Here is a 27167-nt window from a genome sequence, read left to right on the forward strand (position 1 = left end):
TGTGTTAAGGTGCTTCCCAGGGCAACGCTACAACCCCTCTGTGTTAAGGTGCTTCCCAGGGCAACGCTACAACCCCTCTGTGTTAAGGTGCTTCCCAGGGCAACGCTACAACCCCTCTGTGTTAAGGTGCTTCCCAGGGCAACGCTACAACCCCTCTGTGTTAAGGTGCTTCCCAGGGCAACGCTACAACCCCTCTGTGTTAAGGTGCTTCCCAGGGCAACGCTACAACCCCTCTGTGTTAAGGTGCTTCCCAGGGCAACGCTACAACCCCTCTGTGTTAAGGTGCTTCCCAGGGCAACGCTACATCCCCTCTGTGTTAAGGTGCTTCCCAGGGCAACGCTACATCCCCTCTGTGTTAAGGTGCTTCCCAGGGCAACGCTACAACCCCTCTGTGTTAAGGTGCTTCCCAGGGCAACGCTACAACCCCTCGGTGTTAAGGTGCTTCCCAGGGCAACGCTACAACCCCTCTGTGTTAAGGTGCTTCCCAGGGCAACGTTACATCCCCTCTGTGTTAAGGTGCTTCCCAGGGCAACGCTACAACCCCTCTGTGTTAAGGTGCTTCCCAGAGCAACGCTACAACCCCTCTGTGTTAAGGTGCTTCCCAGGGCAACGCTACAACCCCTCTGTGTTAAGGTGCTTCCCAGGGCAACGCTACAACCCCTCTGTGTTAAGGTGCTTCCCAGGGCAACGCTACAACCCCTCTGTGTTAAGGTGCTTCCCAGGGCAACGCTACAACCCCTCTGTGTTAAGGTGCAACGCTACAACCCCTCTGTGTTAAGGTGCTTCCCAGGGCAACACTACAACCCCTCTGTGTTAAGGTGCTTCTCAGGGCAACGCTACAACCCCTCTGTGTTAAGGTGCTTCCCAGGGCAACGCTACAACCCCTCTGTGTTAAGGTGCAACGCTACATCCCCTCTGTGTTAAGGTGCTTCCCAGGGCAACGCTACAACCCCTCTGTGTTAAGGTGCTTCCCAGGGCAACGCTACAACCCCTCTGTGTTAAGGTGCAACGCTACATCCCCTCTGTGTTAAGGTGCTTCCCAGGGCAACGCTACAACCCCTCTGTGTTAAGGTGCTTCCCAGGGCAACGCTACAACCCCTCTGTGTTAAGGTGCTTCCCAGGGCAACGCTACAACCCCTCTGTGTTAAGGTGCTTCCCAGGGCAACGCTACAACCCCTCTGTGTTAAGGTGCTTCCCAGGGCAACGCTACAACCCCTCTGTGTTAAGGTGCTTCCCAGGGCAACGCTACATCCCCTCTGTGTTAAGGTGCTTCCCAGGGCAACGCTACATCCCCTCTGTGTTAAGGTGCTTCCCAGGGCAACGTTACAACCCCTCTGTGTTAAGGTGTTTCCCAGGGCAACGCTACAACCCCTCTGTGTTAAGGTGCTTCCCAGGGCAACGTTACAACCCCTCTGTGTTAAGGTGCAACGCTACAACCCCTCTGTGTTAAGGTGCTTCCCAGGGCAACGCTACAACCCCTCTGTGTTAAGGTGCTTCCCAGGGCAACGCTACAACCCCTCTGTGTTAAGGTGCTTCCCAGGGCAACGTTACAACCCCTCTGTGTTAAGGTGTTTCCCAGGGCAACGCTACATCCCCTCTGTGTTAAGGTGCTTCCCAGGGCAACGCTACAACCCCTCTGTGTTAAGGTGCTTCCCAGGGCAACGCTACAACCCCTCTGTGTTAAGGTGCTTCCCAGGGCAACGCTACAACCCCTCTGTGTTAAGGTGCTTCCCAGGGCAACGCTACAACCCCTCTGTGTTAAGGTGCTTCCCAGGGCAACGCTACAACCCCTCTGTGTTAAGGTGCTTCCCAGGGCAACGCTACAACCCCTCTGTGTTAAGGTGCTTCCCAGGGCAACGCTACAACCCCTCTGTGTTAAGGTGCTTCCCAGGGCAACGCTACAACCCCTCTGTGTTAAGGTGCTTCCCAGGGCAACGCTACAACCCCTCTGTGTTAAGGTGCTTCCCAGGGCAACGCTACAACCCCTCTGTGTTAAGGTGCAACGCTACAACCCCTCTGTGTTAAGGTGCTTCCCAGGGCAACGCTACAACCCCTCTGTGTTAAGGTGCTTCCCAGGGCAACGCTACAACCCCTCTGTGTTAAGGTGCTTCCCAGGGCAACGCTACAACCCCTCTGTGTTAAGGTGCTTCCCAGGGCAACGCTACAACCCCTCTGTGTTAAGGTGCTTCCCAGGGCAACGCTACAACCCCTCTGTGTTAAGGTGCTTCCCAGGGCAACGCTACAACCCCTCTGTGTTAAGGTGCTTCCCAGGGCAACGTTACATCCCCTCTGTGTTAAGGTGCTTCCCAGGGCAACGCTACAACCCCTCTGTGTTAAGGTGCTACAACCCCCTCAGTGCTTCCCAGGGCAACGCTACAACCCCTCTGTGTTAAGGTGCTTCCCAGGGCAACGCTACAACCCCTCTGTGTTAAGGTGCTTCCCAGGGCAACGCCTCTACATACAACCCCTCTGTGTTAAGGTGCTTCCCAGGGCAACGTTACAACCCCTCTGTGTTAAGGTGTTTCCCAGGGCAACGCTACAACCCCTCTGTGTTAAGGTGCTTCCCAGGGCAACGTTACAACCCCTCTGTGTTAAGGTGCAACGCTACAACCCCTCTGTGTTAAGGTGCTTCCCAGGGCAACGCTACAACCCCTCTGTGTTAAGGTGCTTCCCAGGGCAACGCTACAACCCCTCTGTGTTAAGGTGCTTCCCAGGGCAACGTTACAACCCCTCTGTGTTAAGGTGTTTCCCAGGGCAACGCTACATCCCCTCTGTGTTAAGGTGCTTCCCAGGGCAACGCTACAACCCCTCTGTGTTAAGGTGCTTCCCAGGGCAACGCTACAACCCCTCTGTGTTAAGGTGCTTCCCAGGGCAACGCTACAACCCCTCTGTGTTAAGGTGCTTCCCAGGGCAACGCTACAACCCCTCTGTGTTAAGGTGCTTCCCAGGGCAACGCTACAACCCCTCTGTGTTAAGGTGCTTCCCAGGGCAACGCTACAACCCCTCTGTGTTAAGGTGCTTCCCAGGGCAACGCTACAACCCCTCTGTGTTAAGGTGCTTCCCAGGGCAACGCTACAACCCCTCTGTGTTAAGGTGCTTCCCAGGGCAACGTTACAACCCCTCTGTGTTAAGGTGTTTCCCAGGGCAACGCTACATCCCCTCTGTGTTAAGGTGCTTCCCAGGGCAACGCTACAACCCCTCTGTGTTAAGGTGCTTCCCAGGGCAACGCTACAACCCCTCTGTGTTAAGGTGCTTCCCAGGGCAACGCTACAACCCCTCTGTGTTAAGGTGCTTCCCAGGGCAACGCTACAACCCCTCTGTGTTAAGGTGCTTCCCAGGGCAACGCTACATCCCCTCTGTGTTAAGGTGCTTCCCAGGGCAACGCTACAACCCCTCTGTGTTAAGGTGCTTCCCAGGGCAACGCTACAACCCCTCTGTGTTAAGGTGCTTCCCAGGGCAACGCTACAACCCCTCTGTGTTAAGGTGCTTCCCAGGGCAACGCTACAACCCCTCTGTGTTAAGGTGCTTCCCAGGGCAACGCTACAACCCCTCTGTGTTAAGGTGCTTCCCAGGGCAACGTTACTACCCCTCTGTGTTAAGGTACTTCCCAGGGCAACGCTACAACCCCTCTGTGTTAAGGTGCTTCCCAGGGCAACGCTACAACCCCTCTGTGTTAAGGTGCTTCCCAGGGCAACGCTACAACCCCTCTGTGTTAAGGTGCTTCCCAGGGCAACGCTACAACCCCTCTGTGTTAAGGTGCTTCCCAGGGCAACGCTACAACCCCTCTGTGTTAAGGTGCTTCCCAGGGCAACGCTACAACCCCTCTGTGTTAAGGTGCTTCCCAGGGCAACGCTACAACCCCTCTGTGTTAAGGTGCTTCCCAGGGCAACGCTACAACCCCTCTGTGTTAAGGTGCTTCCCAGGGCAACGCTACAACCCCTCTGTGTTAAGGTGCTTCCCAGGGCAACGCTACAACCCCTCTGTGTTAAGGTGCTTCCCAGGGCAACGCTACAACCCCTCTGTGTTAAGGTGCTTCCCAGGGCAACGCTACAACCCCTCTGTGTTAAGGTGCTTCCCAGGGCAACGCTACAACCCCTCTGTGTTAAGGTGCTTCCCAGGGCAACGCTACAACCCCTCTGTGTTAAGGTGCAACGCTTAAAAATACAGAGTCGGTGTGACCGGGGGAGTCGGTGTGTCCAGGGGAGTCGGTGTGACCAGGGGCGTCTGTGTGACCAGGGGCGTCAGTGTGACCAGGGGGCGTCGCTGTGACCGGGGGCGTCGGTGTGTCCTCCGGTGTGTCCAGGGGAGTCGGTGTGACCAGGGGGCGTCGGTGTGAAGGGGCGTCGGTGTGACCAGGGGGCGTCGGTGTGACCAGGGGGGCGTCAGGTGTGACCAGGGGCGTCGGTGTCACCAGGGGCGTCGGTGTGTCCAGGGGCGTCGGTGTGACCAGGGGCGTCGGTGTGACCAGGGGAGTCGGTGTGACCAGGGGAGTCGGTGTGACCAGGGGCGTCGGTGTGACCAGGGGGCGTCGGTGTGTCCAGGGGGCGTCGGTGTGTCCAGGGCGTCGGTGTGTCCAGGGGCGTCGGTGTGACCAGGGGCGTCGGTGTGACCAGGGGCGTCGGTGTGACCAGGGGGCGTCGGTGTGTCCAGGGGGGCGTCGGTGTGACCAGGGGGAGTCGGTGTGACCAGGGGCGTCGGTGTGTGACCGGGGGCGTCGGTGTGACCGGGGGCGTCGGTGTGTCCAGGGGAGTCGGTGTGACCAGGGGGCGTGTGTGACCAGGGGGCGTCAGTGTGACCGGGGCGTCGGTGTCCGGGGGCGTCGGTGTGTCCAGGGGAGTCGGTGTGACCAGGGGAGTCGGTGTGACCAGGGGCGTCGGTGTGACCAGGGGGCGTCGGTGTGTCCAGGGGGCGTCGGTGTGTCCAGGGGCGTCGGTGTGTCCAGGGGCGTCGGTGTGACCAGGGGCGTCGGTGTGACCAGGGGCGTCGGTGTGACCAGGGGCGTCGGTGTGTCAGGGGGCGTCGGTGTGACCAGGGGCGTCGGTGTGACCAGGGGGGCGTCGGTGTGACCAGGGGGCGTCGGTGTGACCAGGGGCGTCGGTGTCACCAGGGGGCGTCGGTGTGTCCAGGGGGCCTCGGTGTGACCAGGGGCGTCGGTGTGACCAGGGGGCCTCGGTGTGACCAGGGGCGTCGGTGTGACCAGGGGCGTCGGTGTGACCAGGGGGCGGTGTGACCAGGGGCGTCGGTGTGTCCAGGGGCGTCGGTGTGACCAGGGGGCGTCGGTGTGTCCAGGGGCGTCGGTGTCACCAGGGGGCGTCGGTGTGTCCAGGGGGCGTCGGTGTGACCAGGGGCGTCGGTGTGACCAGGGGGCGTCGGTGTGACCAGGGGGCCTCGGTGTGACCAGGGGGCGTCGGTGTGACCAGGGGGCCTCGGTGTGACCAGGGGCGTCGGTGTGACCAGGGGCGTCGGTGTGACCAGGGGGCGTCGGTGTGACCAGGGGGCGTCGGTGTGACCAGGGGCGTCGGTGTGACCAGGGGCGTCGGTGTGACCAGGGGGCGTCGGTGTGACCAGGGGCGTCGGTGTGACCAGGGGGCCTCGGTGTGACCAGGGGGCGTCGGTGTGACCAGGGGGCGTCGGTGTGACCAGGGGAGTCGGTGTGACCAGGGGGCGTCGGTGTGACCAGGGGCCGGTGTGACCAGGGGGCCTCGGTGTGTCCAGGGGCGTCGGTGTGACCAGGGGCGTCGGTGTGACCAGGGGGCGTCGGTGTGACCAGGGGCGTCGGTGTGACCAGGGGGCCTCGGTGTGACCAGGGGCGTCGGTGTGACCAGGGGGCCTCGGTGTGACCAGGGGGCGTCGGTGTGACCAGGGGGCGTCGGTGTGACCAGGGGCGTCGGTGTCACCAGGGGGCGTCGGTGTGTCCAGGGGGCGTCGGTGTGTCCAGGGGGCGTCGGTGTGTCCAGGGGGAGTCGGTGTGACCAGGGGGAGTCGGTGTGTCCAGGGGGCGTCGGTGTGTCCAGGGGGAGTCGGTGTGTCCAGGGGGAGTCGGTTTGACCAGGAGGCGTCGGTTTGACCAGGGGGCGTCGGTGTGACCAGGAGGCGTCGGTGTGACCAGGAGGCGTCGGTGTGACCAGGAGGCGTCGGTGTGACCAGGGGGCGTCGGTGTGACCTGGGGGATTAATGACTTCTGGAAACGGGCCAATGAGTCGTTGAGCTTTACACGAGAACTAACATGTCTTCTGTGGCTGTTCCGGACAGCCTTAGAGATTTCTAGAAAGCCTTAATGACCATCCGTATCAAGTGGGCTTTCTCTAAACCTCTTACTCACAGAACATGCCTCTCCTAATTCCTAGAAACCCTAAGAGCCTTGGAACGGTTAGGCCTTTAATTAGACCTTAAGTACCATATTTGGGGATTCTGGTTCCTGACTGACATTTTGGTGTACGAAACGCTCTCTTATCGTTCGTTGTAAGGGGTCCTGCGACCTTGTCGTGCCAGAATGCCCAGTCTCTGAGCTCTCTGCTCCAAATCCTCCCAGCAAATCACTTGGCTCTTACAGCTGAATTTGAAACAGGTGGATATGGATAGGTGGATATGTTGTAGTCTCTTGTCTGCTCCATGGACTTATTGGAGAAAACTGTCTGTCGGCTGTTATATTAATTAGTGCCGGTATTGTCACATAGTGTGATCATATTTATCTTGTAGTAAGTAATTTAATTGTTACTGTATTTAAATTGTTTTTACTGTATTCTCTCCTCCTGTCCCCATTACTCCTCCTACCCCCTCCATCTCTCCTCCTGTCCCCATTACTCCTCCTTCCCCCCCTCCATCTCTCCTCCTGTCCCCATTACTCCTCCTACCCCCTCCATCTCTCCTCCTGTCCCCATTACTCCTCCTACCCCCCCATCTCTCCTCCTGTCCCCCTCCTCCCCTCCACCCCCTCCATCTCTCCTCCTGTCCCCATTACTCCTCCTATCCCCCCTCCATCTCTCCTCCTGTCCCCATCTCCTACCCCCTCCATCCTCCTCCTGTCCCCATTACTCCTCCTACCCCCCCTCCATCTCTCCTCCTGTCCCCATTACTCCTCCTACCCCCCCTCCATCTCTCCCCTACTCCTCCTACCCCCCCATTCCTCCTCCCCTATCCTACCCCCTCCATCTCTCCTCCTGTCCCCATTACTCCTCCTACCCCCCTCCATCTCTCCTCCTGTCCCCATTACTCCTCCTACCCCCCCTCCATCTCTCCTCCTGTCCCCATTACTCCTCCTACCCCCCCTCCATCTCTCCTCCTTTCCCCATTACTCCTCCTACCCCCTCCATCTCTCTCCTCCCCATCCCCATTACTCCTCCTACCCCCCCCATCTCTCCTCCTTTCCCCATTACTCCTCCTACCCCCCCATCCTCCTTTCCCCATTACTCCTCTACCCCCCCATCTCTCCTCCTCCCCATTACTCCTCCTACCCCCCCCTTTCCATCTCTCTACCCCCCCATCTCTCCTCCTTTCCCCATTACTCCTCCTACCCCCCCCCCTCCTTTCCCCATCTCTACCCCCTCCCTCCTGTCCCCATTACTCCTCCTACCCCCCCTCCATCTCTCCTCCTTTCCCCATTACTCCTCCTACCCCCTCCATCTCTCCTCCTGTCCCCATTACTCCTCCTACCCCCTCCATCTCTCCTCCTTTCCCCATTACTCCTCCTACCCCCTCTATCTCTCCTCCTGTCCCCATTACTCCTCCTACCCCCCCTCCTGTCCCCATTACTCCTCCCCCCCTCCATCTCCTCCTGTCCCCATTACTCCTCCTACCCCCCCCCATCTCTCCTCCTTTCCCCATTTCTCCTCCTACCCCCCTCCATCTCTCCTCCTGTCCCCATTACTCCTCCTACCCCCTCCATCTCTCCTCCTGTCCCCATTACTCCTCCTACCCCCCTCCATCTCTCCTCCTGTCCCCATTACTCCTCCTATCTCTCCCCCCCCATCTCTCCTCCTGTCCTTTCCCCATTACTCCTCCTACCCCCTCCATCTCTCCTCCTGTCCCCATTACTCCTCCTACCCCCTCCATCTCCTCCTGTCCCCATTACTCCTCCTACCCCCCCTCCTCCTGTCCCCATTACTCCTCCTACCCCCCTCCCCCCTCCATCTCTCCTCCTGTCCCCATTACTCCTCCCCTACCCCCTCCATCTCTCCTCCTGTCCCCATTACTCCTCCTACCCCCTCCATCTCTCCTCCTGTCCCCATTACTCCTCCTATCCCCCCTCCATCTCTCCTCCTGTCCCCATTACTCCTCCTACCCCCCCATCTCCTCCTTTCCCCATTACTCCTCCTACCCCCATCTCTCCCTTCCCCATTATCCTCCTACCCCCCCCATCTCTCCTCCTGTCCCCATTACTCCTCCTACCCCCCCTCCATCTCTCCTCCTTTCCCCATTACTCCTCCTACCCCCCATCCCCTCCTTTCCCCATTCTCCTCCTACCCCCATCTCTCCTCCTGTCCCCATTACTCCTCCTACCCCCTCCATCTCTCCTCCTGTCCCCATTACTCCTCCTACCCCCCCCATCTCTCCTCCTTTCCCCATTACCCTCCTACCCCCTCCTCTCCTCCTCTCCCCATTACTCCTCCTATCCCCTCCATCTCTCCACCATCTCTCCTCCTGTCCCCATCTCTCCTCCTGTCCCCATTACTCCTCCTACCCCCCCATCTCTCCTCCTGTCCCCATTACTCCTCCTACCCCCCCCATCTCTCCTCCTTTCCCCATTACTCCTCCTACCCCCCCATCTCTCCTCCTTTCCCCATTACTCCTCCTACTCCACCCTGTCCCCATCTCTCCTCCTGTCCCCATTACTCCTCCTACCCCCTCCATCTCTCCTCCTGTCCCCATTACTCCTCCTACCCCCTCCATCTCTCCTCCTGTCCCCATTACTCCTCCTACCCCCTCCATCTCTCCTCCTTTCCCCATTACTCCTCCTACCCCCCTCCATCTCTCCTCCTGTCCCCATTACTCCTCCTACCCCCTCCATCTCTCCTCCTTTCCCCATTACTCCTCCTACCCCCCATCTCTCCTCCTTTCCCCATTACTCCTCCTACCCCCTCCATCTCTCCTCCTGTCCCCATTACTCCTCCTACCCCCTCTATCTCTCCTCCTGTCCCCATTACTCCTCCTACCCCCTCCATCTCTCCTCCTGTCCCCATTACTCCTCCTACCCCCCATCTCTCCTCCTTTCCCCATTACTCCTCCTACCCCCCCCCATCTCTCCTCCTTTCCCCATTACTCCTCCTACCCCCTCCATCTCTCCACCATCTCTCCTCCTGTCCCCATCTCTCCTCCTGTCCCCATTACTCCCTCCTACCCCCTCCATCTCTCCTCCTGTCCCCATTACTCCTCCTACCCCCTCCATCTCTCCTCCTTTCCCCATTACTCCTCCTACCCCCTCCATCTCTCCTCCTGTCCCCATTACTCCTCCTACCCCCTCCATCTCTCCTCCTTTCCCCATTACTCCTCCTACCCCCCCATCTCTCCTCCTTTCCCCATTACTCCTCCTACCCCCATCTCTCTCCTCCTGTCCCCATTCTCCTCCTACCCCCTCCATCTCTCCTCCTTTCCCCATTACTCCTCCTACCCCCCCCATCTCTCCTCCTTTCCCCATTACTCCTCCTACCCCCCCATCTCTCCTCCTGTCCCCATTACTCCTCCTACCCCCTCCATCTCTCCTCCTGTCCCATTACTCCTCCTACCCCCCCATCTCTCCTCCTTTCCCCATTACTCCTCCTACCCCCTCCATCTCTCCTCTCCCCATTACTCCTCCCTATCCCCATTCTCCTCCTATCCCCTCCATCTCTCCACCATCTCTCCTCCTGTCCCCATCTCTCCTCCTGTCCCCTCTCCTCCTACCCCCCTCCATCTCTCCTCCTGTCCCCATTACTCCTCCTACCCCCCCCATCTCTCCTCCTTTCCCCATTACTCCTCCTACCCCCCCCCATCTCTCCTCCTTTCCCCATTACTCCTCCTACCTCCATCTCTCCACCATCTCTCCTCCTGTCCCCATCTCTCCTCCTGTCCCCATTACTCCTCCTACCCCCTCCATCTCTCCTCCTGTCCCCATTACTCCTCCTACCCCCTCCATCTCTCCTCCTGTCCCCATTACTCCTCCTACCCCCTCCTCTCTCCTCCTTTCCCCATTACTCCTCCTACCCCCTCCATCTCTCCTCCTGTCCCCATTACTCCTCCTACCCCCTCCATCTCTCCTCCTTTCCCCATTACTCCTCCTACCCCCCCATCTCTCCTCCTTTCCCCATTACTCCTCCTACCCCCCCATCTCTCCTCCTGTCCCCATTACTCCTCCTACCCCCTCCATCTCTCCTCCTTTCCCCATTACTCCTCCTACCCCCCCCCATCTCTCCTCCTTTCCTCCTACCCCCCATCTCTCCTCCTGTCCCCATTACTCCTCCTACCCCCTCCATCTCTCCTCCTGTCCCCATTACTCCTCCTACCCCCCATCTCTCCTCCTATCCCCATTCTCCTCCTATCCCCCTCCATCTCTCCACCATCTCTCCTCCTGTCCCCATCTCTCCTCCTGTCCCCATTACTCCTCCTATCCCCCTCCATCTCTCCACCATCTCTCCTCCTCTCCTCCTACCCCCTCCATCTCTCCTCCTGCCCCCATCTCTCCTCCTTTCCCTCCCCATCTCTCCTCCTACCCCCCTCCATCTCTCCTCCTACCCCCTCTCCATCTCTCCTCCTGTCCCCATCTCTCCTCCTACCCCCTCTCCATCTCTCCTCCTACCCCCTCCATCTCTCCTCCTGCCCCCATCTCTCCTCCTTTCCCTCCCCATCTCTCCTCCTACCCCCTCCATCTCTCCTCCTACCCCCTCTCCATCTCTCCTGTCCCCATCTCTCCTCCTACCCCCTCTCCATCTCTCCTCCTCTCCTCCTACCCCCTCTCCATCTCTCCTCCTGTCCCCATTACTCCTCCTACCCCCTCTCCATCTCTCCTCCTACCCCTCTCCATCTCTCCCCTCCATCTCTCCTCCTACCCCCTCCATCTCCTCCTGTCCTCCATCTCTCCTCCTGTCCCCCCTCCTCCTCTCCTCCTCTCCCCCTCCATCTCTCCTCCTGTCCCCATCTCTCCTCCTGTCCCCATCTCTCTCCCCCTCTCCTCCTGTCCCCATCTCTCTCCCCCCTCCTCCTCTCCCCTCCATCTCTCCTCCTCTCCCCATCTCTCCTCCTGTCCCCATCTCTCCTCCTGTCCCCATCTCTCCTCCTCTCCCCATCTCTCCTCCTCTCCCCCTCCATCTCTCCTCCTCTCCCCATCTCTCCTCCTCTCCCCATCTCTCCTCCTCTCCCCAGGTGCTGGGAAGTCTCTAGTAGGGGTAACGGCAGCCTGTACGGTCCGTAAGCGCTGCCTGGTCCTGGGGAACAGCTCTGTGTCAGTAGAACAGTGGAAGGCTCAGTTTAAGATGTGGTCGACCATCGACGACTCTCAGATCTGCCGCTTTACCTCAGATGCCAAGGACAAGGTAAGAGACTCATATATCACTAACACCAGGACAAGGTAAGAGACGCATATATCACTAACACCAGGACAAGGTAAGAGACGCATATATCACTAACACCAGGACAAGGTAAGAGACGCATATATCACTAACACCAGGACAAGGTAAGAGACGCATATATCACTAACACCAGGACAAGGTAAGAGACGCATATATCACTAACACCAGGACAAGGTAAGAGACGCAGCAAACACCATTGAGCTTTTTAAAATCCCCTTTCTCAACTCCGTCTTTCAACAGCCTCTGTGTTTTGAGCTTTTTAAAATCCCCCTTCTCAACTCGGCCTTTCAACAGCTTCTGTGTTTTGAGCTTTTTAAAATCCCCTTTCTCAACTCGGCCTTTCAACAGCCTCTGTGTTTTGAGCTTTTTAAAATCCCCTTCTCAACTCGGTCTTTCAACAGCCTCTGTGTTTTGAGCTTTTTAAAACCCCCTTTCTCAACTCGGCCTTTCAACAGCCTCTGTGTTTTGAGCTTTTTAAAACCCCCTTTCTCAACTCGGCCTTTCAACAGCCTCTGTGTTTTGAGCTTTTCAAACCCCCTTTCTCAACTCGGTCTTTCAACAGCCACTGTGTGGCAGCGTAGCCTAGTGGTTTGAGCGTTGGACTAGTAACCGGAAGGTTGCAAGTTCGAATCCCGAGCTGACAAGGTACAAGTCTGTCGTTCTGCCCCTGAACAGGCAGTTAACCCACTGTTCCTAGACCAGTTAACCCACTGTTCCTAGACCAGTTAACCCACTGTTCCTAGACCAGTTAACCCACTGTTCCTAGACCAGTTAACCCAAATGTTCCTAGACCAGTTAACCCACTGTTCCTAGACCAGTTAACCCACTGTTCAGACCAGTTAACCCACTGTTCCTAGACCAGTTAACCCACTGTTCCTAGACCAGTTAACCCACTGTTCCTAGACCAGTTAACCCACTGTTCCTAGACCAGTTAACCCACTGTTCCTAGACCAGTTAACCCACTGTTCTAGACCAGTTAACCCACTGTTCCTAGACCAGTTAACCCACTGTTCCTAGACCAGTTAACCCACTGTTCCTAGACCAGTTAACCCACTGTTCCTAGACCAGTTAACCCACTGTTCCTAGACCAGTTAACCCACTGTTCCTAGACCAGTTAACCCACTGTTCCTAGGCCAGTTAACCCACTGTTCCTAGGCCAGGTAACCCACTGTTCCTAGGCCAGTTAACCCACTGTTCCTAGGAGTTAACCCACTGTTCCTAGGCCAGTTAACCCACTGTTCCTAGGCCAGTTAACCCACTGTTCCTAGGCCAGTTAACCCACTGTTCCTAGACCAGTTAACCCACTGTTCCTAGACCAGTTAACCCACTGTTCCTAGACCAGTTAACCCCTGTTCCTAGACCAGTTAACCCACTGTTCCTAGACCAGTTAACCCACTGTTCCTAGACCAGTTAACCCACTGTTCCTAGACCAGTTAACCCACTGTTCCTAGACCAGTTAACCCACTGTTCCTAGACCAGTTAACCCACTGTTCCTAGGCCAGTTAACCCACTGTTCCTAGGCCAGTTAACCCACTGTTCCTAGACCAGTTAACCCACTGTTCCTAGACCAGTTGACCCACTGTTCCTAGACCAGTTGACCCACTGTTCCTAGACCAGTTAACCCACTGTTCCTAGACCAGTTAACCCACTGTTCCTAGACCAGTTAACCCACTGTTCTAGACCAGTTAACCCACTGTTCCTAGACCAGTTAACCCACTGTTCCTAGACCAGTTAACCCACTGTTCCTAGACCAGTTAACCCACTGTTCCTAGACCAGTTAACCCACTGTTCCTAGACCAGTTAACCCACTGTTCCTAGACCAGTTAACCCACTGTTCCTAGGCCAGTTAACCCACTGTTCCTAGGCCAGTTAACCCACTGTTCCTAGGCCAGTTAACCCACTGTTCCTAGGCCAGTTAACCCACTGTTCCTAGGCCAGTTAACCCACTGTTCCTAGGCCAGTTAACCCACTGTTCCTAGGCCAGTTAACCCACTGTTCTAGGCCAGTTAACCCACTGTTCCTAGGCCAGTTAACCAGTTAGAACCCACTGTTCCTAGACCAGTTAACCCACTGTTCCTAGACCAGTTAACCCACTGTTCCTAGACCAGTTAACCCACTGTTCCTAGACCAGTTAACCCACTGTTCCTAGACCAGTTAACCCACTGTTCCTAGGCCAGTTAACCCACTGTTCCTAGGCCAGTTAACCCACTGTTCCTAGACCAGTTAACCCACTGTTCCTAGACCAGTTAACCCACTGTTCCTAGACCAGTTAACCCACTGTTCCTAGACCAGTTAACCCACTGTTCCTAGACCAGTTAACCCACTGTTCCTAGACCAGTTAACCCACTGTTCCTAGACCATTATTGAAAATAAGAATTTGTTCTTAACTGACTTGCCTGGTTAAATAAAGGTATAATAAAAAAATAAAAAATAATGATCTCTTTTTACTGCTTCTTGTTTGCTTTGATTTATTAATTTCAAGTTCTTGTTCTAGTTTCAAAGTGTGTTGCGGTTTTAAAATGCACTTTTAAATGAAGTTTGATAATTTTTTTGTTTTGTTTTTGAAGCCGATTGGCTGCTCGGTGGCCATCAGTACATACAGCATGTTGGGACACACCACCAAGAGGTCTTGGGAGGCAGAGAGAGTGATGGAATGGATGAGGTCTCAGGAGTGGGGTCTCATCATCCTGGATGAGGTCCACACCATCCCTGGTGAGTCTATATGGGGTCAGGGGTCATGGTTAAGTCAGGAGGGGTTACGTCTTGTCCACACCTTCCCTGGTGAGTCTATACGGGGTCAGGGGTCATGGTTAAGTCAGGAGGGGTTACGTCTTGTCCACACCTTCCCTGGTGAGTCTATACGGGGTCAGGGTTAAGTTAGGAGGGGTTACGTCTTGTCCACACCATCCCTGGTGAGTCTATACGGGGTCAGGGGTCATGGTTAAGTTAGGAGGTGTTACGTCTTGTCCACACCATCGCTGGTGAGTCTATACGGGGTCAGGGGTCATGGTTAAGTTAGGAGGGGTTAATGTTAGTCCTCACCATCCCTGGTGAGTCTATACGGGGTCAGGGGTCATGGTTAAGTTAGGAGGGGTTAATGTTAGTCCTCACCATCCCTGGTGAGTCTATACGGGGTCAGGGGTCATGGTTAAGTCAGGAGGGGTTAGGGTTAGTCCACACCATCCCTGGTGAGTATACGGGGTCAGGGTCATGGTTAAGTTAGGAGGGGTTAATGTTAGTCCTCACCATCCCTGGTGAGTCTATACGGGGTCAGGGGTCATGGTTAAGTCAGGAGGGGTTAGGGTTAGTCCACACCATCCCTGGTGAGTCTATACGGGGTCAGGGGGTCATGGTTAAGTTAGGAGGGGTTAATGTTAGTCCTCACCATCCCTGGTGAGTCTATACGGGTCAGGGGTCATGGTTAAGTTAGGAGGGGTTACGTTAGTCCACACCATCCCTGGTGAGTCTATACGGGGTCAGGGGTCATGGTTAAGTTAGGAGGGGTTAATGTTAGTCCTCACCATCCCTGGTGAGTCTATACGGGGTCAGGGGTCATGGTTAAGTCAGGAGGGGTTAGGGTTAGTCCACACCATCCCTGGTGAGTCTATACGGGGTCAGGGTCATGGTTAAGTTAGGAGGTGTTACGTCTTGTCCACACCATCCCTGGTGAGTCTATACGGGGCCAGGGTCATGGTTAAGTTAGGAGGGGTTAATGTTAGTCCTCACCATCCCTGGTGAGTCTATACGGGTCAGGGGTCATGGTTAAGTCAGGAGGGGTTACGTCTTGTCCACACCATCCCTGGTGAGTCTATACGGGGTCAGGGTCATGGTTAAGTTAGGAGGGGTTAATGTTAGTCCACACCATCCCTGGTGAGTCTTACGGGGTCAGGGGTCATGGTTAAGTCAGGAGGGGTTACGTCTTGTCCACACCATCCCTGGTGAGTCTTTGGGATCATGGTTAAGTTAGGAGGGGTTAATGTTAGTCCACACCATCCCTGGTGAGTCTATACGGGGTCAGGGGTCATGGTTAAGTTAGGAGGGGTTAATGTTAGTCCACACCATCCCTGGTGAGTCTATGGGGTCAGGGGTCATGGTTAAGTTAGGAGGGGTTAATGTTAGTCCACACCATCCCTGGTGAGTCTTTACGGGGTCAGGGTCATGGTTAAGTTAGGAGGGGTTAATGTTAGTCCACACCATCCCTGGTGAGTCTATACGGGGTCAGGGGTCATGGTTAAGTCAGGAGGGGTTACGTCTTGTCCACACCATCCCTGGTGAGTATACGGGGTCAGGGGTCATGGTTAAGTGAGGAGGGGTTAGGGTTAGTCCACACCATCCCTGGTGAGTCTATATGGGGTCAGGGGTCATGGTTAAGTTAGGAGGGGTTACGTCTTGTCCACACCATCCCTGGTGAGTCTATACGGGGTCAGGGGTCATGGTTAAGTCAGGAGGGGTTAGGGTTAGTCCACACCATCCCTGGTGAGTATACGGGGTCAGGGGTCATGGTTAAGTTAGGAGGGGTTACGTCTAGTCCACACCATCCCTGGTGAGTCTATATGGGGTCAGGGGTCCATGGTTAAGTCAGGAGGGGTTAGGGTTAGTCCACACCATCCCTGGTGAGTCTATACGGGGTCAGGGGTCAAGGTTAAGTCAGGAGGGGTTACGTCTTGTCCACACCATCCCTGGTGAGTCTATACGGGGTCAGGGTCATGGTTAAGTTAGGAGGGGTTAATGTTAGTCCTCACCATCCCTGGTGAGTCTATACGGGTCAGGGGTCATGGTTAAGTCAGGAGGGGTTAGGGTTAGTCCACACCATCCCTGGTGAGTCTATACGGGGTCAGGGGTCATGGTTAAGTTAGGAGGGTTACGTCTTGTCCACACCATCGCTGGTGAGTCTATACGGGGCCAGGGGTCATGGTTAAGTTAGGAGGGGTTAATGTTAGTCCTCACCATCCCTGGTGAGTCTATACGGGGTCAGGGGTCATGGTTAAGTCAGGAGGGGTTACGTCTTGTCCACACCATCCCTGGTGAGTCTATACGGGGTCAGGGTCATGGTTAAGTTAGGAGGGGTTAATGTTAGTCCACACCATCCCTGGTGAGTCTTTACGGGGTCAGGGGTCATGGTTAAGTCAGGAGGGGTTACGTCTTGTCCACACCATCCCTGGTGAGTCTTTGGGATCATGGTTAAGTTAGGAGGGGTTAATGTTAGTCCACACCATCCCTGGTGAGTCTATACGGGGTCAGGGGTCATGGTTAAGTTAGGAGGGGTTCATGTTAGTCCACACCATCCCTGGTGAGTCTATATGGGGTCAGGGGTCATGGTTAAGTTAGGAGGGGTTAATGTTAGTCCACACCATCCCTGGTGAGTCTTTACGGGGTCAGGGGTCATGGTTAAGTTAGGAGGGGTTAATGTTAGTCCACACCATCCCTGGTGAGTCTATACGGGGTCAGGGGTCATGGTTAAGTCAGGAGGGGTTACGTCTTGTCCACACCATCCCTGGTGAGTATACGGGGTCAGGGGTCATGGTTAAGTCAGGAGGGGTTAGGGTTAGTCCACACCATCCCTGGTGAGTCTATATGGGGTCAGGGGTCATGGTTAAGTTAGGAGGGGTTACGTCTTGTCCACACCATCCCTGGTGAGTCTATACGGGGTCAGGGGTCATGGTTAAGTCAGGAGGGGTTAGGGTTAGTCCACACCATCCCTGGTGAGTATACGGGGTCAGGGGTCATGGTTAAGTTAGGAGGGGTTACGTCTAGTCCACACCATCCCTGGTGAGTCTATATGGGGTCAGGGGTCCATGGTTAAGTCAGGAGGGGTTAGGGTTAGTCCACACCATCCCTGGTGAGTCTATACGGGGTCAGGGGTCAAGGTTAAGTCAGGAGGGGTTACGTCTTGTCCACACCATCCCTGGTGAGTCTATACGGGGTCAGGGGTCATGGTTAAGTTAGGAGGGGTTAGGGTTAGTCCACACCATCCCTGGTGAGTATACGGGGTCAGGGGTCATGGTTAAGTTAGGAGGGGTTAATGTTAGTCCTCACCATCCTTGGTGAGTCTGTCTGTCTCTCTGTGGTAAAGGGTCAGAAGTTAAGGGGTTGTAGTTAGTGCGTAACGATGGTGACAGGTGTGCGTAACGATGGTGACAGGTGCGCGTAACGACGGAGACAGGTGCGCGTAACGACGGAGACGGGTGCGCGTAACGACGGAGACAGGTGTGCGTAACGACGGAGACAGGTGTGCGTAACGACGGAGACAGGTGTGCGTAACGACGGAGACAGGTGTGCGTAACGAGGGAGACAGGTGTGCGTAACGACGGAGACAGGAGCGCGTAACGACGGAGACAGGAGCGCGTAACGACGGAGACAGGTGCGTGTAACGACGGAGACAGGTGTGCGTAACGACGGAGACAGGTGCGCGTAACGACGGAGACAGGTGCGCGTAACGACGGAGACAGGTGCGCGTAACGACGGAGACAGGTGCGCGTAACGACGGAGACAGGTGCGCGTAACGACGGAGACAGGTGCGCGTAACGACGGAGACAGGTGCGCGTAACGACGGAGACAGGTGCGCGTAACGACGGAGACAGGTGCGCGTAACGACGGAGACAGGTGCGCGTAACGACGGAGACGGGTGCGCGTAACGACGGAGACGGGTGCGCGTAACGACGGAGACGGGTGCGCGTAACGACGGAGACAGGTGCGCGTAACGACGGAGACAGGTGCGCGTAACGACGGAGACAGGTGCGCGTAACGACGGAGACAGGTGCGCGTAACGACGGAGACAGGTGCGCGTAACGACGGAGACAGGTGCGCGTAACGACGGAGACAGGTGCGCGTAACGAGGGAGACAGGTGCGCGTAACGACGGAGACAGGTGCGCGTAACGACGGAGACAGGTGCGCGTAACGACGGAGACAGGTGCGCGTAACGACGGAGACAGGTGCGTAACGACGGAGACAGGGCGCGTAACGACGGAGACAGGTGCGCGTAACGACGGAGACAGGTGCGCGTAACGACGGAGACAGGTGCGCCGTAACGACGGAGACAGGTGCGCGTAACGACGGAGACAGGTGCGCGTAACGACGGAGACAGGTGCGCGTAACGACGGAGACAGGTGCGCGTAACGACGGAGACAGGTGCGCGTAACGACGGAGACAGGTGCGTAACGACGGAGACAGGTGCGCGTAACGACGGAGACAGGTGCGCGTAACGACGGAGACAGGTGCGCGTGACGACGGGGGACAGGTGCGCGTAACGACGGAGACAGGTGCGCGTAACGACGGAGACAGGTGCGCGTAACGACGGAGACAGGTGCGCGTAACGACGGAGACAGGTGCGCGTAACGACGGAGACAGGTGCGCGTAACGACGGAGACAGGTGCGCGTGACGACGGGGACAGGTGCGCGTGACGACGGAGACAGGTGCGCGTAACGACGGAGACAGGTGCGCGTAACGACGGAGAAAGGTGAGGGGGAGTAGTATACCTGACAGGGGCCGTATTAATGTGGAGCCCAAACCGTTCGGACGCCACAGACAGAAGTTGTCAGATCGGCTGAACCGGCTTCAGACGAGTCCCCAAGACGCTCGTGTTGGTGCGAGTCTCGTCTTTCCACAGGGGGTCATAATAGTTTGTAGACCAAACCGTTCGGCCGCTACAGTCGATTTTATGAGAAGACGGGATTTTCAGTTTAACTTTAGGAGTTTAACTGACCGAACACCAGAAAATCTGTTTCTCACTTCTGTGATGTTTCCAAAACATTTATCTAATAATGTCTGCGTTGTCTCGCCCTGTAGCTAAGATGTTCCGTCGGGTTCTGACCATTGTCCAGGCCCACTGTAAGCTGGGTCTGACCGCTACGCTGGTCCGAGAGGACGACAAGATCGTCGATCTCAACTTCCTGATTGGGCCCAAGCTGTTCGAGGCTAACTGGATGGAGCTCCAGAACAACGGGTACATCGCTAAGGTCCAGTGTGCCGAGGTTAGTCTGTCATCCATACCTGTACCAGTCTGTGTGGGGATAAACCTGGGTTAGTCTGTCATCCATACCTGTCTGTGTGGGGATAAACCTGGGTTAGTCTGTCATCCATACCTGTACCAGTCTGTGTGGGGATAAACCTGGGTTAGTCTGTCATCCTGTACCAGTCTGTGTGGGGATAAACCTGGGTTAGTCTGTCATCCATACCTGTCTGTGTGGGGATAAACCTGGGTTAGTCTGTCATCCTGTACCAGTCTGTGTGGGGATAAACCTGGGTTAGTCTGTCATCCATACCTGTACCAGTCTGTGTGGGGATAAACCTGGGTTAGTCTGTCATCCTGTACCAGTCTCTGTGGGGATAAACCTGGGTTAGTCTGTCATCCATACCTGTACCAGTCTGTGTGGGGATAAACCTGGGTTAGTCTGTCATCCATACCTGTACCAGTCTGTGTGGGGATAAACCTGGGTTAGTCTGTCATCCTGTACCAGTCTGTGTGGGGATAAACCTGGGTTAGTCTGTCATCCTGTACCAGTCTGTGTGGGGATAAACCTGGGTTAGTCTGTCATCCATACCTGTCTGTGTGGGGATAAACCTGGGTTAGTCTGTCATCCTGTACCAGTCTGTGTGGGGATAAACCTGGGTTAGTCTGTCATCCTGTACCAGTCTGTGTGGGGATAAACCTGGGTTAGTCTGTCATCCATACCTGTACCAGTCTGTGTGGGGATAAACCTGGGTTAGTCTGTCATCCTGTACCAGTCTGTGTGGGGATAAACCTGGGTTAGTCTGTCATCCATACCTGTACCAGTCTGTGTGGGGATAAACCTGGGTTAGTCTGTCATCCTGTACCAGTCTGTGTGGGGATAAACCTGGGTTAGTCTGTCATCCATACCTGTACCAGTCTGTGTGGGGATAAACCTGGGTTAGTCTGTCATCCTGTACCAGTCTGTGTGGGGATAAACCTGGGTTAGTCTGTCATCCATACCTGTACCAGTCTGTGTGGGGATAAACCTGGGTTAGTCTGTCATCCTGTACCAGTCTGTGTGGGGATAAACCTGGGTTAGTCTGTCATCCTGTACCAGTCTGTGTGGGGATAAACCTGGGTTAGTCTGTCATCCTGTACCAGTCTGTGTGGGGATAAACCTGGGTTAGTCTGTCATCCATACCTGTACCAGTCTGTGTGGGGATAAACCTGGGTTAGTCTGTCATCCTGTACCAGTCTGTGTGGGGATAAACCTGGGTTAGTCTGTCATCCTGTACCAGTCTGTGTGGGGATAAACCTGGGTTAGTCTGTCATCCTGTACCAGTCTCTGTGGGGATAAACCTGGGTTAGTCTGTCATCCTGTACCAGTCTGTGTGGGGATAAACCTGGGTTAGTCTGTCATCCTGTACCAGTCTGTGTGGGGATAAACCTGGGTTAGTCTGTCATCCTGTACCAGTCTGTGTGGGGATAAACCTGGGTTAGTCTGTCATCCTGTACCAGTCTGTGTGGGGATAAACCTGGGTTAGTCTGTCATTCTGTACCAGTCTCTGTGGGGATAAACCTGGGTTAGTCTGTCATCCTGTACCAGTCTGTGTGGGGATAAACCTGGGTTAGTCTGTCATCCTGTACCAGTCTGTGTGGGGATAAACCTGGGTTAGTCTGTCATCCTGTACCAGTCTGTGTGGGGATAAACCTGGGTTAGTCTGTCATCCTGTACCAGTCTGTGTGGGGATAAACCTGGGTTAGTCTGTCATCCTGTACCAGTCTGTGTGGGGATAAACCTGGGTTAGTCTGTCATCCTGTACCAGTCTGTGTCTGGAAAAGGCAGGGCTGTAGTTCAGGGGGGGGTTGGGCAACAAGTGGAAAAGGCAGGGCTGTAGTTCAGGGGGGTTGGGCAACAAGTGGAAAAGGCAGGGCTGTAGTTCAGGGGGGTTGGGCAACAAGTGGAAAAGGCAGGGCTGTAGTTCAGGGGGGTGGGCAACAAGTGGAAAAGGCAGGGCTGTAGTTCAGGTAGGGGGGTTGGGCAACAAGTGGATAAGGCAGGGCTGTAGTTCAGGGCTGTAGTTCAGGGGGGTTGGGCAACAAGTGGATAAGGCAGGGCTGTAGTTCAGGGCTGTAGTTCAGGGCTGTAGTTCAGGGCTGTAGTTTCTCTATGCCAAACTGCCGTTGTATTTCAACTAGAGGTCGACCGGTTGTGATTTTTCAACGCCGATACCAATTATGGGACGACCAAAAATGCCGATTTAAAAAATATATTTCTATTCCCTATATAGTACACTACTTTAGACCAGGGCCCTATAGAGCCCTATTCCGACTAGCATCACCACCCTGGATGGTTCCGACCTTGAATATGTGGACATCTATAAGTACCTAGGTGTCTGGCTAGACTGCAAACTCTCCTTCCAGACTCATATCAAACATCTCCAATCGAAAATGAAATCAAGAGTCTGCTTTTTATTCCGCAACAAAGCCTCCTTCACTCACCCTGCCAAGCTTACCCTAGTAAAACTGACTATCCTTCCGATCCTCGACTTCGGCGATGTCATCTACAGAATTGCTTCCAACACTCTACTCAGCAAACTGGATGCAGTTTATCACAGTGCCATCCGTTTTGTCACTAAAGCACCTTATACCACCCACCACTGCGACCTGTATGCTCTAGTCAGTTGGCCCTCGCGAAATATTCATCGCCAGACCCACTGGCTCCAGGTCATCTACAAGTCCATGCTAGGTAAAGCTCCGCCTTATCTCAGTTCACTGGTCACGATGGCAACACCCATCCGTAGCACGCGCTCCAGCAGGTGTATCTCACTGATCATCCCTAAAGCCAACACCTAATTTGGCCGCCTTTCATTCCAGTACTCTGCTGCCTGTGACTGGAACGAACGACATTTATTGGATATTTGGTCTAAAGTAGTGCACTATATAGGGACGCCCAATTTTCAGTTTTGATTTGTTAAAAAGTTTGCAATATCCAATAAATGTCGTTCCACTTCATGATTGTGTCCCAGTTGTTGTTGATTCTTCACAAAAAAAATACAGTTTTATATCTTTATGTTTGAAGCCTGAAATGTGGCAAAAGGTCGCAAAGTTCAAGGGGGCGAATACTTTCGCAAGGCACTGTATATAGTATATTAGAAGGATATTGGGGGACAGAGCTATGTAGTATATTAGAAGGGTATTGGGGACAGAGCTATATAGTATATTAGAAGGGTATATCAGGACAGAGCTATATAGTATATTAGAAGGGTATTTGGGGACAGAGCTATATAGTATATTAGAAGGGTATTTGGGGACAGAGCTATATAGTATATTAGAAGGGTATTTGGGGACAGAGCTATATAGTATATTAGAAGGGTATTGGGGACAGAGCTATATAGTATATTAGAAGGGTATTGGGGGACAGAGCTATATAGTATATTAGAAGGGTATTGGGGACAGAGCTATATAGTATATTAGAAGGGTATTGGGGGACAGAGCTATATAGTATATTAGAAGGGTATTTGGGGACAGAGCTATATAGTATATTAGAAGGGTATTGGGGACAGAGCTATATAGTATATTAGAAGGGTATTGGGGGACAGAGCTATATAGTATATTAGAAGGGTATTGGGGGACAGAGCTATATAGTATATTAGAAGGGTATTAGGGACAGAGCTATATAGTATATTAGAAGGGTATTGGGGACAGAGTTATATAGTATATTAGAAGGGTATTGGGGGACAGAGCTATATAGTATATTAGAAGGGTATTTGGGGACAGAGCTATATAGTATATTAGAAGGGTATTTGGGGACAGAGCTATATAGTATATTAGAAGGGTATTGGGGGACAGAGCTATATAGTCTATTAGAAGGGTATATCAGGACAGAGCTATATAGTATATTAGAAGGGTATTTGGGGACAGAGCTATATAGTCTATTAGAAGGGTATATCAGGACAGAGCTATATAGTATATTAGAAGGGTATTGGGGGACAGAGCTATATAGTCTATTAGAAGGGTATATCAGGACAGAGCTATATAGTATATTAGAAGGGTATTTGGGGACAGAGCTATATAGTATATTAGAAGGGTATTGGGGGACAGAGCTATATAGTATATTAGAAGGGTATTGGGGGACAGAGCTATATAGTATATTAGAAGGGTATTGGGGGACAGAGCTATATAGTATATTAGAAGGGTATATCAGGACAGAGCTATATAGTATATTAGAAGGGTATTGGGGGACAGAGCTATATAGTATATTAGAAGGGTATTTGGGGACAGAGCTATATAGTATATTAGAAGGGTATTGGGGGACAGAGCTATATAGTATATTAGAAGGGTATTTGGGGACAGAGCTATATAGTATATTAGAAGGGTATTTGGGGACAGAGCTATATAGTATATTAGAAGGGTATATCAGGACAGAGCTGTTGAACACGTTTTGGGTCAGCCCCAACGTAGTCTAGGAAGTGTTTGGTGTTTCTGTCTTAAACCTTGTTAGTTCATCAAACTGAGCGAGAGGGCTGAAGTAATTAGGATTACTGTACGTGAGCTTGAGAATAATCCAGACTTTATTTTTCTGAGAAGTCTGAAGCTAATTCCTTGAACTGGTGTGAACTGTTGTACCATAAAGCACACGCTAAGTGGTAATCACCTGGCTGCCAACGGCTGGCGTTCGGGGGGCTGTCGTTCAGGGGTGGGCAACCCCAGTCCTCAGAGGGCAACCCCAGTCCTCAAGGGGGGCTGTCGTTCAGGGGTGGGCAAACCCAGTCCTCAAGGGGGCTGTCGTTCAGGGGTGGGCAACCCCAGTCCTCAATGGGGGGCTGTCGTTCAGGGGTGGGCAAACCCAGTCCTCAAGGGGGCTGTCGTTCAGGGGTGGGCAACCCCAGTCCTCAATGGGGGGGCTGTCGTTCAGGGTGGGCAAACCCAGTCCTCAAGGGGGCTGTCGTTCAGGGGTGGGCAACCCCAGTCCTCAAGGGGTGGGGCGTTGTTCAGGGGTGGGCGTCCCCAGTCCTCAAGGGGGGCTGTCGTTCAGGGATGGGCAACCCCAGTCCTCAATGGGGGTGTGGCGGGGGGCTGTCGTTCAGGGGTGGGCAAACCCAGTCCTCAAGGGGGGCTGTCGTTCAGGGGTGGGCAACCCCAGTCCTCAGGGGGGGCGTTGTTCAGGGATGGGCAACCCCAGTCCTCAAGAGGGGCAACCCCAGTCCTCAAGGGGGCTGTCGTTCAGGGGTGGGCAAACCCAGTCCTCAAGGGGGCTGTCGTTCAGGGGTGGGCAACCCCAGTCCTCAATGGGGGGGCTGTCGTTCAGGGGTGGGCAAACCCAGTCCTCAAGGGGGGCTGTCGTTCAGGGGTGGGCAACCCCAGTCCTCAATGGGGGGGCTGTCGTTCAGGGGTGGGCAAACCCAGTCCTCAAGGGGGGCTGTCGTTCAGGGGTGGGCAACCCCAGTCCTCAAGGGTGGGGCGTTGTTCAGGGGTGGGCGTCCCCAGTCCTCAAGGGGGGCTGTCGTTCAGGGATGGGCAACCCCAGTCCTCAATGGGGTGTGGCGGGGGGCTGTCGTTCAGGGGTGGGCAAACCCAGTCCTCAAGGGGGCTGTCGTTCAGGGTGGGCAACCCCAGTCCTCAGGGGGGCGTTGTTCAGGGATGGGCAACCCCAGTCCTCAAGAGGGGGCAACCCCAGTCCTCAAGGGGGGCTGTCGTTCAGGGGTGGGCAAACCCAGTCCTCAAGGGGAGCTGTCGTTCAGGGGTGGGCAACCCCAGTCCTCAATGGGGGGGGCTGTCGTTCAGGGGTGGGCAAACCCAGTCCTCAAGGGGGCTGTCGTTCAGGGGTGGGCAACCCCAGTCCTCAATGGGGGGCTGTCGTTCAGGGGTGGGCAAACCCAGTCCTCAAGGGGGGCTGTCGTTCAGGGGTGGGCAACCCCAGTCCTCAAGGGTGGGGCGTTGTTCAGGGGTGGGCGTCCCCAGTCCTCAAGGGGGCTGTCGTTCAGGGATGGGCAACCCCAGTCCTCAATGGGGGTGTGGCGGGGGGCTGTCGTTCAGGGGTGGGCAAACCCAGTCCTCAAGGGGGCTGTCGTTCAGGGGTGGGCAACCCCAGTCCTCAGGGGGGCGTTGTTCAGGGATGGGCAACCCCAGTCCTCAATGGGGGTGTGGCGGGGGGGCTGTCGTTCAGGGGTGGGCAAACCCAGTCCTCAAGGGGGGCTGTCGTTCAGGGGTGGGCAACGCCAGTCCTCAGGGGGGCTGTCATTCAGGGGTGGGCAACCCCAGTCCTCAAGGGGGTGTGGCGGGGGTGGGGCGCAAACCCAGTCCTCAAGGGCCTGATTTGGTGTCACACTTGTTCTCCATCCGTAGCAAACACAGCTGATTCATCACATGTCATTCTAAACTGAAGATTAGGATAAGGTGATTATTGGAGTCAGGTGTGGTTAGCTGGGGACCTGGGGATAAAACTGTCCCACCAATCAGGCCCTCGAGGACTGGAGTCGCCCACCTCAGTGTTTTCAGACATGTAGCTTTCCTAGCCAGAAACTTAGCCTTGTGGTTCACCTTGAGACACAGTCTCCTTGTCACCTCATGAGGCACTGAGGTGCGTGACACAGGTGAAACTAAAGGCACGTCTCAATAGGTGGTGTTGGTATGACATTGGGGGGGGGCTGTCCTCTATAGATCTCTATTGGTCCTCAAGGGGGGGCTGTCCTCTTTAGATCTCTATTGGTCCTCAAGGGGGCTGTCCTCTTTAGATCTCTATTGGTCCTCAAGGGGGGCTGTCCTCTTTAGATCTCTATTGGTCCTCAAGTGGGGGCTGTCCTCTATAGATCTCTATTGGTCCTCAAGGGGGGCTGTCCTCTTTAGATCTCTATTGGTCCTCGGGGGTGCTGTCCTCTTTAGATCTCTATTGGTCCTCAAGGGGGGCTGTCCTCTTTAGATCTCTATTGGTCCTCAAGTGGGGTTTAACTGACAGGAAGAGGTTCTGGTCTCAGGGGGTTTAACTGACCTGAAGAGGTTCTGGTCTCAGGGGGTTTAACTGACAGGAAGAGGTTCTGGTCTCAGGCGGTTTAACTGACCTGAAGAGGTTCTGGTCTCAGGGGTTTAACTGACCTGAAGAGGTTCTGGTCTCAGGGGTTTAACTGACAGGAAGAGGTTCTGGTCTCAGGGGTTTAACTGACCTGAAGAGGTTCTGGTCTCAGGGGGTTTAACTGACCTGAAGAGGTTCTGGTCTCAGGGGTTTAACTGACAGGAAGAGGTTCTGGTCTCAGGGGGTTTAACTGACCTGAAGAAGTTCTGATCTCAGGGGGTTTAACTGACAGGAAGAGGTTCTGGTCTCAGGGGGTTTAACTGACAGGAAGAGGTTCTGGTCTCAGGGGGTTTAACTGACAGGAAGAGGTTCTGGTCTCAGGGGGTTTAACTGACCTGAAGAGGTTCTGGTCTCAGTGGGTTTAACTGACATGAAGAGGTTCTGGTCTCAGGGGGTTTAACTGACCTGAAGAGGTTCTGGTCTCAGTGGGTTTAACTGACAGGAAGAGGTTCTGGTCTCAGGGGGTTTAACTGACATGAAGAGGTTCTGGTCTCAGGGGGTTTAACTGACCTGAAGAGGTTCTGGTCTCAGGGGGTTTAACTGACAGGAAGAGGTTCTGGTCTCCGGGGTTTAACTGACCTGAAGAGGTTCTGGTCTCAGGGGGTTTAACTGACATAAAGAGG

General features: G+C 54.8%; 2 protein-coding genes and 2 long non-coding RNA genes across 37 annotated transcripts in view; 3 read left to right on the plus strand and 1 right to left on the minus strand.

Moving 5' to 3' along the window:
* Positions 1-2764, plus strand: part of LOC127918736 (uncharacterized) — a 3037-nt gene extending 273 nt beyond the window's left edge. Inside the window, exons 1-3 of one of the 4 annotated variants that reach the window (XR_008100688.1) lie at positions 1-204; positions 361-779; positions 2597-2764. The exon at positions 1-204 is cut by the window's left edge and continues 273 nt beyond it. This is a non-coding gene — a long non-coding RNA (uncharacterized LOC127918736). Of the gene's footprint in view, positions 205-360; positions 780-1422; positions 1591-1997; positions 2298-2596 lie in introns of those variants that run through there. The other 3 variants (XR_008100686.1, XR_008100689.1, XR_008100687.1) reach the window with 3 other exon arrangements.
* LOC127918735 (general transcription and DNA repair factor IIH helicase subunit XPB-like) overlaps positions 1-19566 on the plus strand; it is a 33215-nt gene extending 13649 nt beyond the window's left edge. The window contains 3 exon segments of the mRNA XM_052501914.1: positions 11335-11504; positions 14108-14252; positions 19328-19566. Coding sequence (XP_052357874.1) covers positions 11335-11504; positions 14108-14252; positions 19328-19566 — 554 coding nt within the window.
* A 20-nt stretch (positions 19567-19586) lies between these two features.
* On the minus strand, positions 19587-20847 carry LOC127918737 (uncharacterized). Of its 31 annotated transcripts, none has more exons than XR_008100712.1 (7): positions 20788-20847; positions 20607-20699; positions 20400-20518; positions 20284-20350; positions 20103-20239; positions 19737-20015; positions 19587-19693 (listed from the first exon to the last, which is right to left on the minus strand). It is a non-coding gene; the product is annotated as an uncharacterized LOC127918737 (long non-coding RNA). The 31 variants fall into 31 exon arrangements; XR_008100701.1 differs by having other exon boundaries at positions 19737-19847; positions 19897-20164; positions 20214-20332; positions 20377-20518; XR_008100718.1 differs by having other exon boundaries at positions 19737-20164; positions 20214-20332; positions 20470-20518.
* Positions 20848-21642: 795 nt separating this feature from the next.
* On the plus strand, positions 21643-25833 carry LOC127918738 (loricrin-like). Its single transcript, XM_052501915.1, has 2 exons — positions 21643-21681; positions 24109-25833. Exons 1-2 carry the CDS (start codon positions 21643-21645, stop codon positions 25831-25833), a joined length of 1764 nt encoding a protein of 587 aa, XP_052357875.1.
* Positions 25834-27167: the final 1334 nt, after the last annotated feature.

The sequence above is a fragment of the Oncorhynchus keta genome, unplaced genomic scaffold (assembly GCF_023373465.1).
Source record: "Oncorhynchus keta strain PuntledgeMale-10-30-2019 unplaced genomic scaffold, Oket_V2 Un_contig_14739_pilon_pilon, whole genome shotgun sequence".
In the NCBI taxonomy this organism is placed as follows: domain Eukaryota; kingdom Metazoa; phylum Chordata; class Actinopteri; order Salmoniformes; family Salmonidae; genus Oncorhynchus; species Oncorhynchus keta.

Coding starts and splice junctions, on each gene's coding strand:
- LOC127918738 (XM_052501915.1), top strand. CDS start 21,643: ATGCCAAACTGCCGTTGTATTTCAACTAGAGGTCGACCG. Junction 21,682..24,108: donor TTTCAACTAGAGGTCGACCG/GTTGTGATTTTT, acceptor TGTACCATAAAG/CACACGCTAAGTGGTAATCA.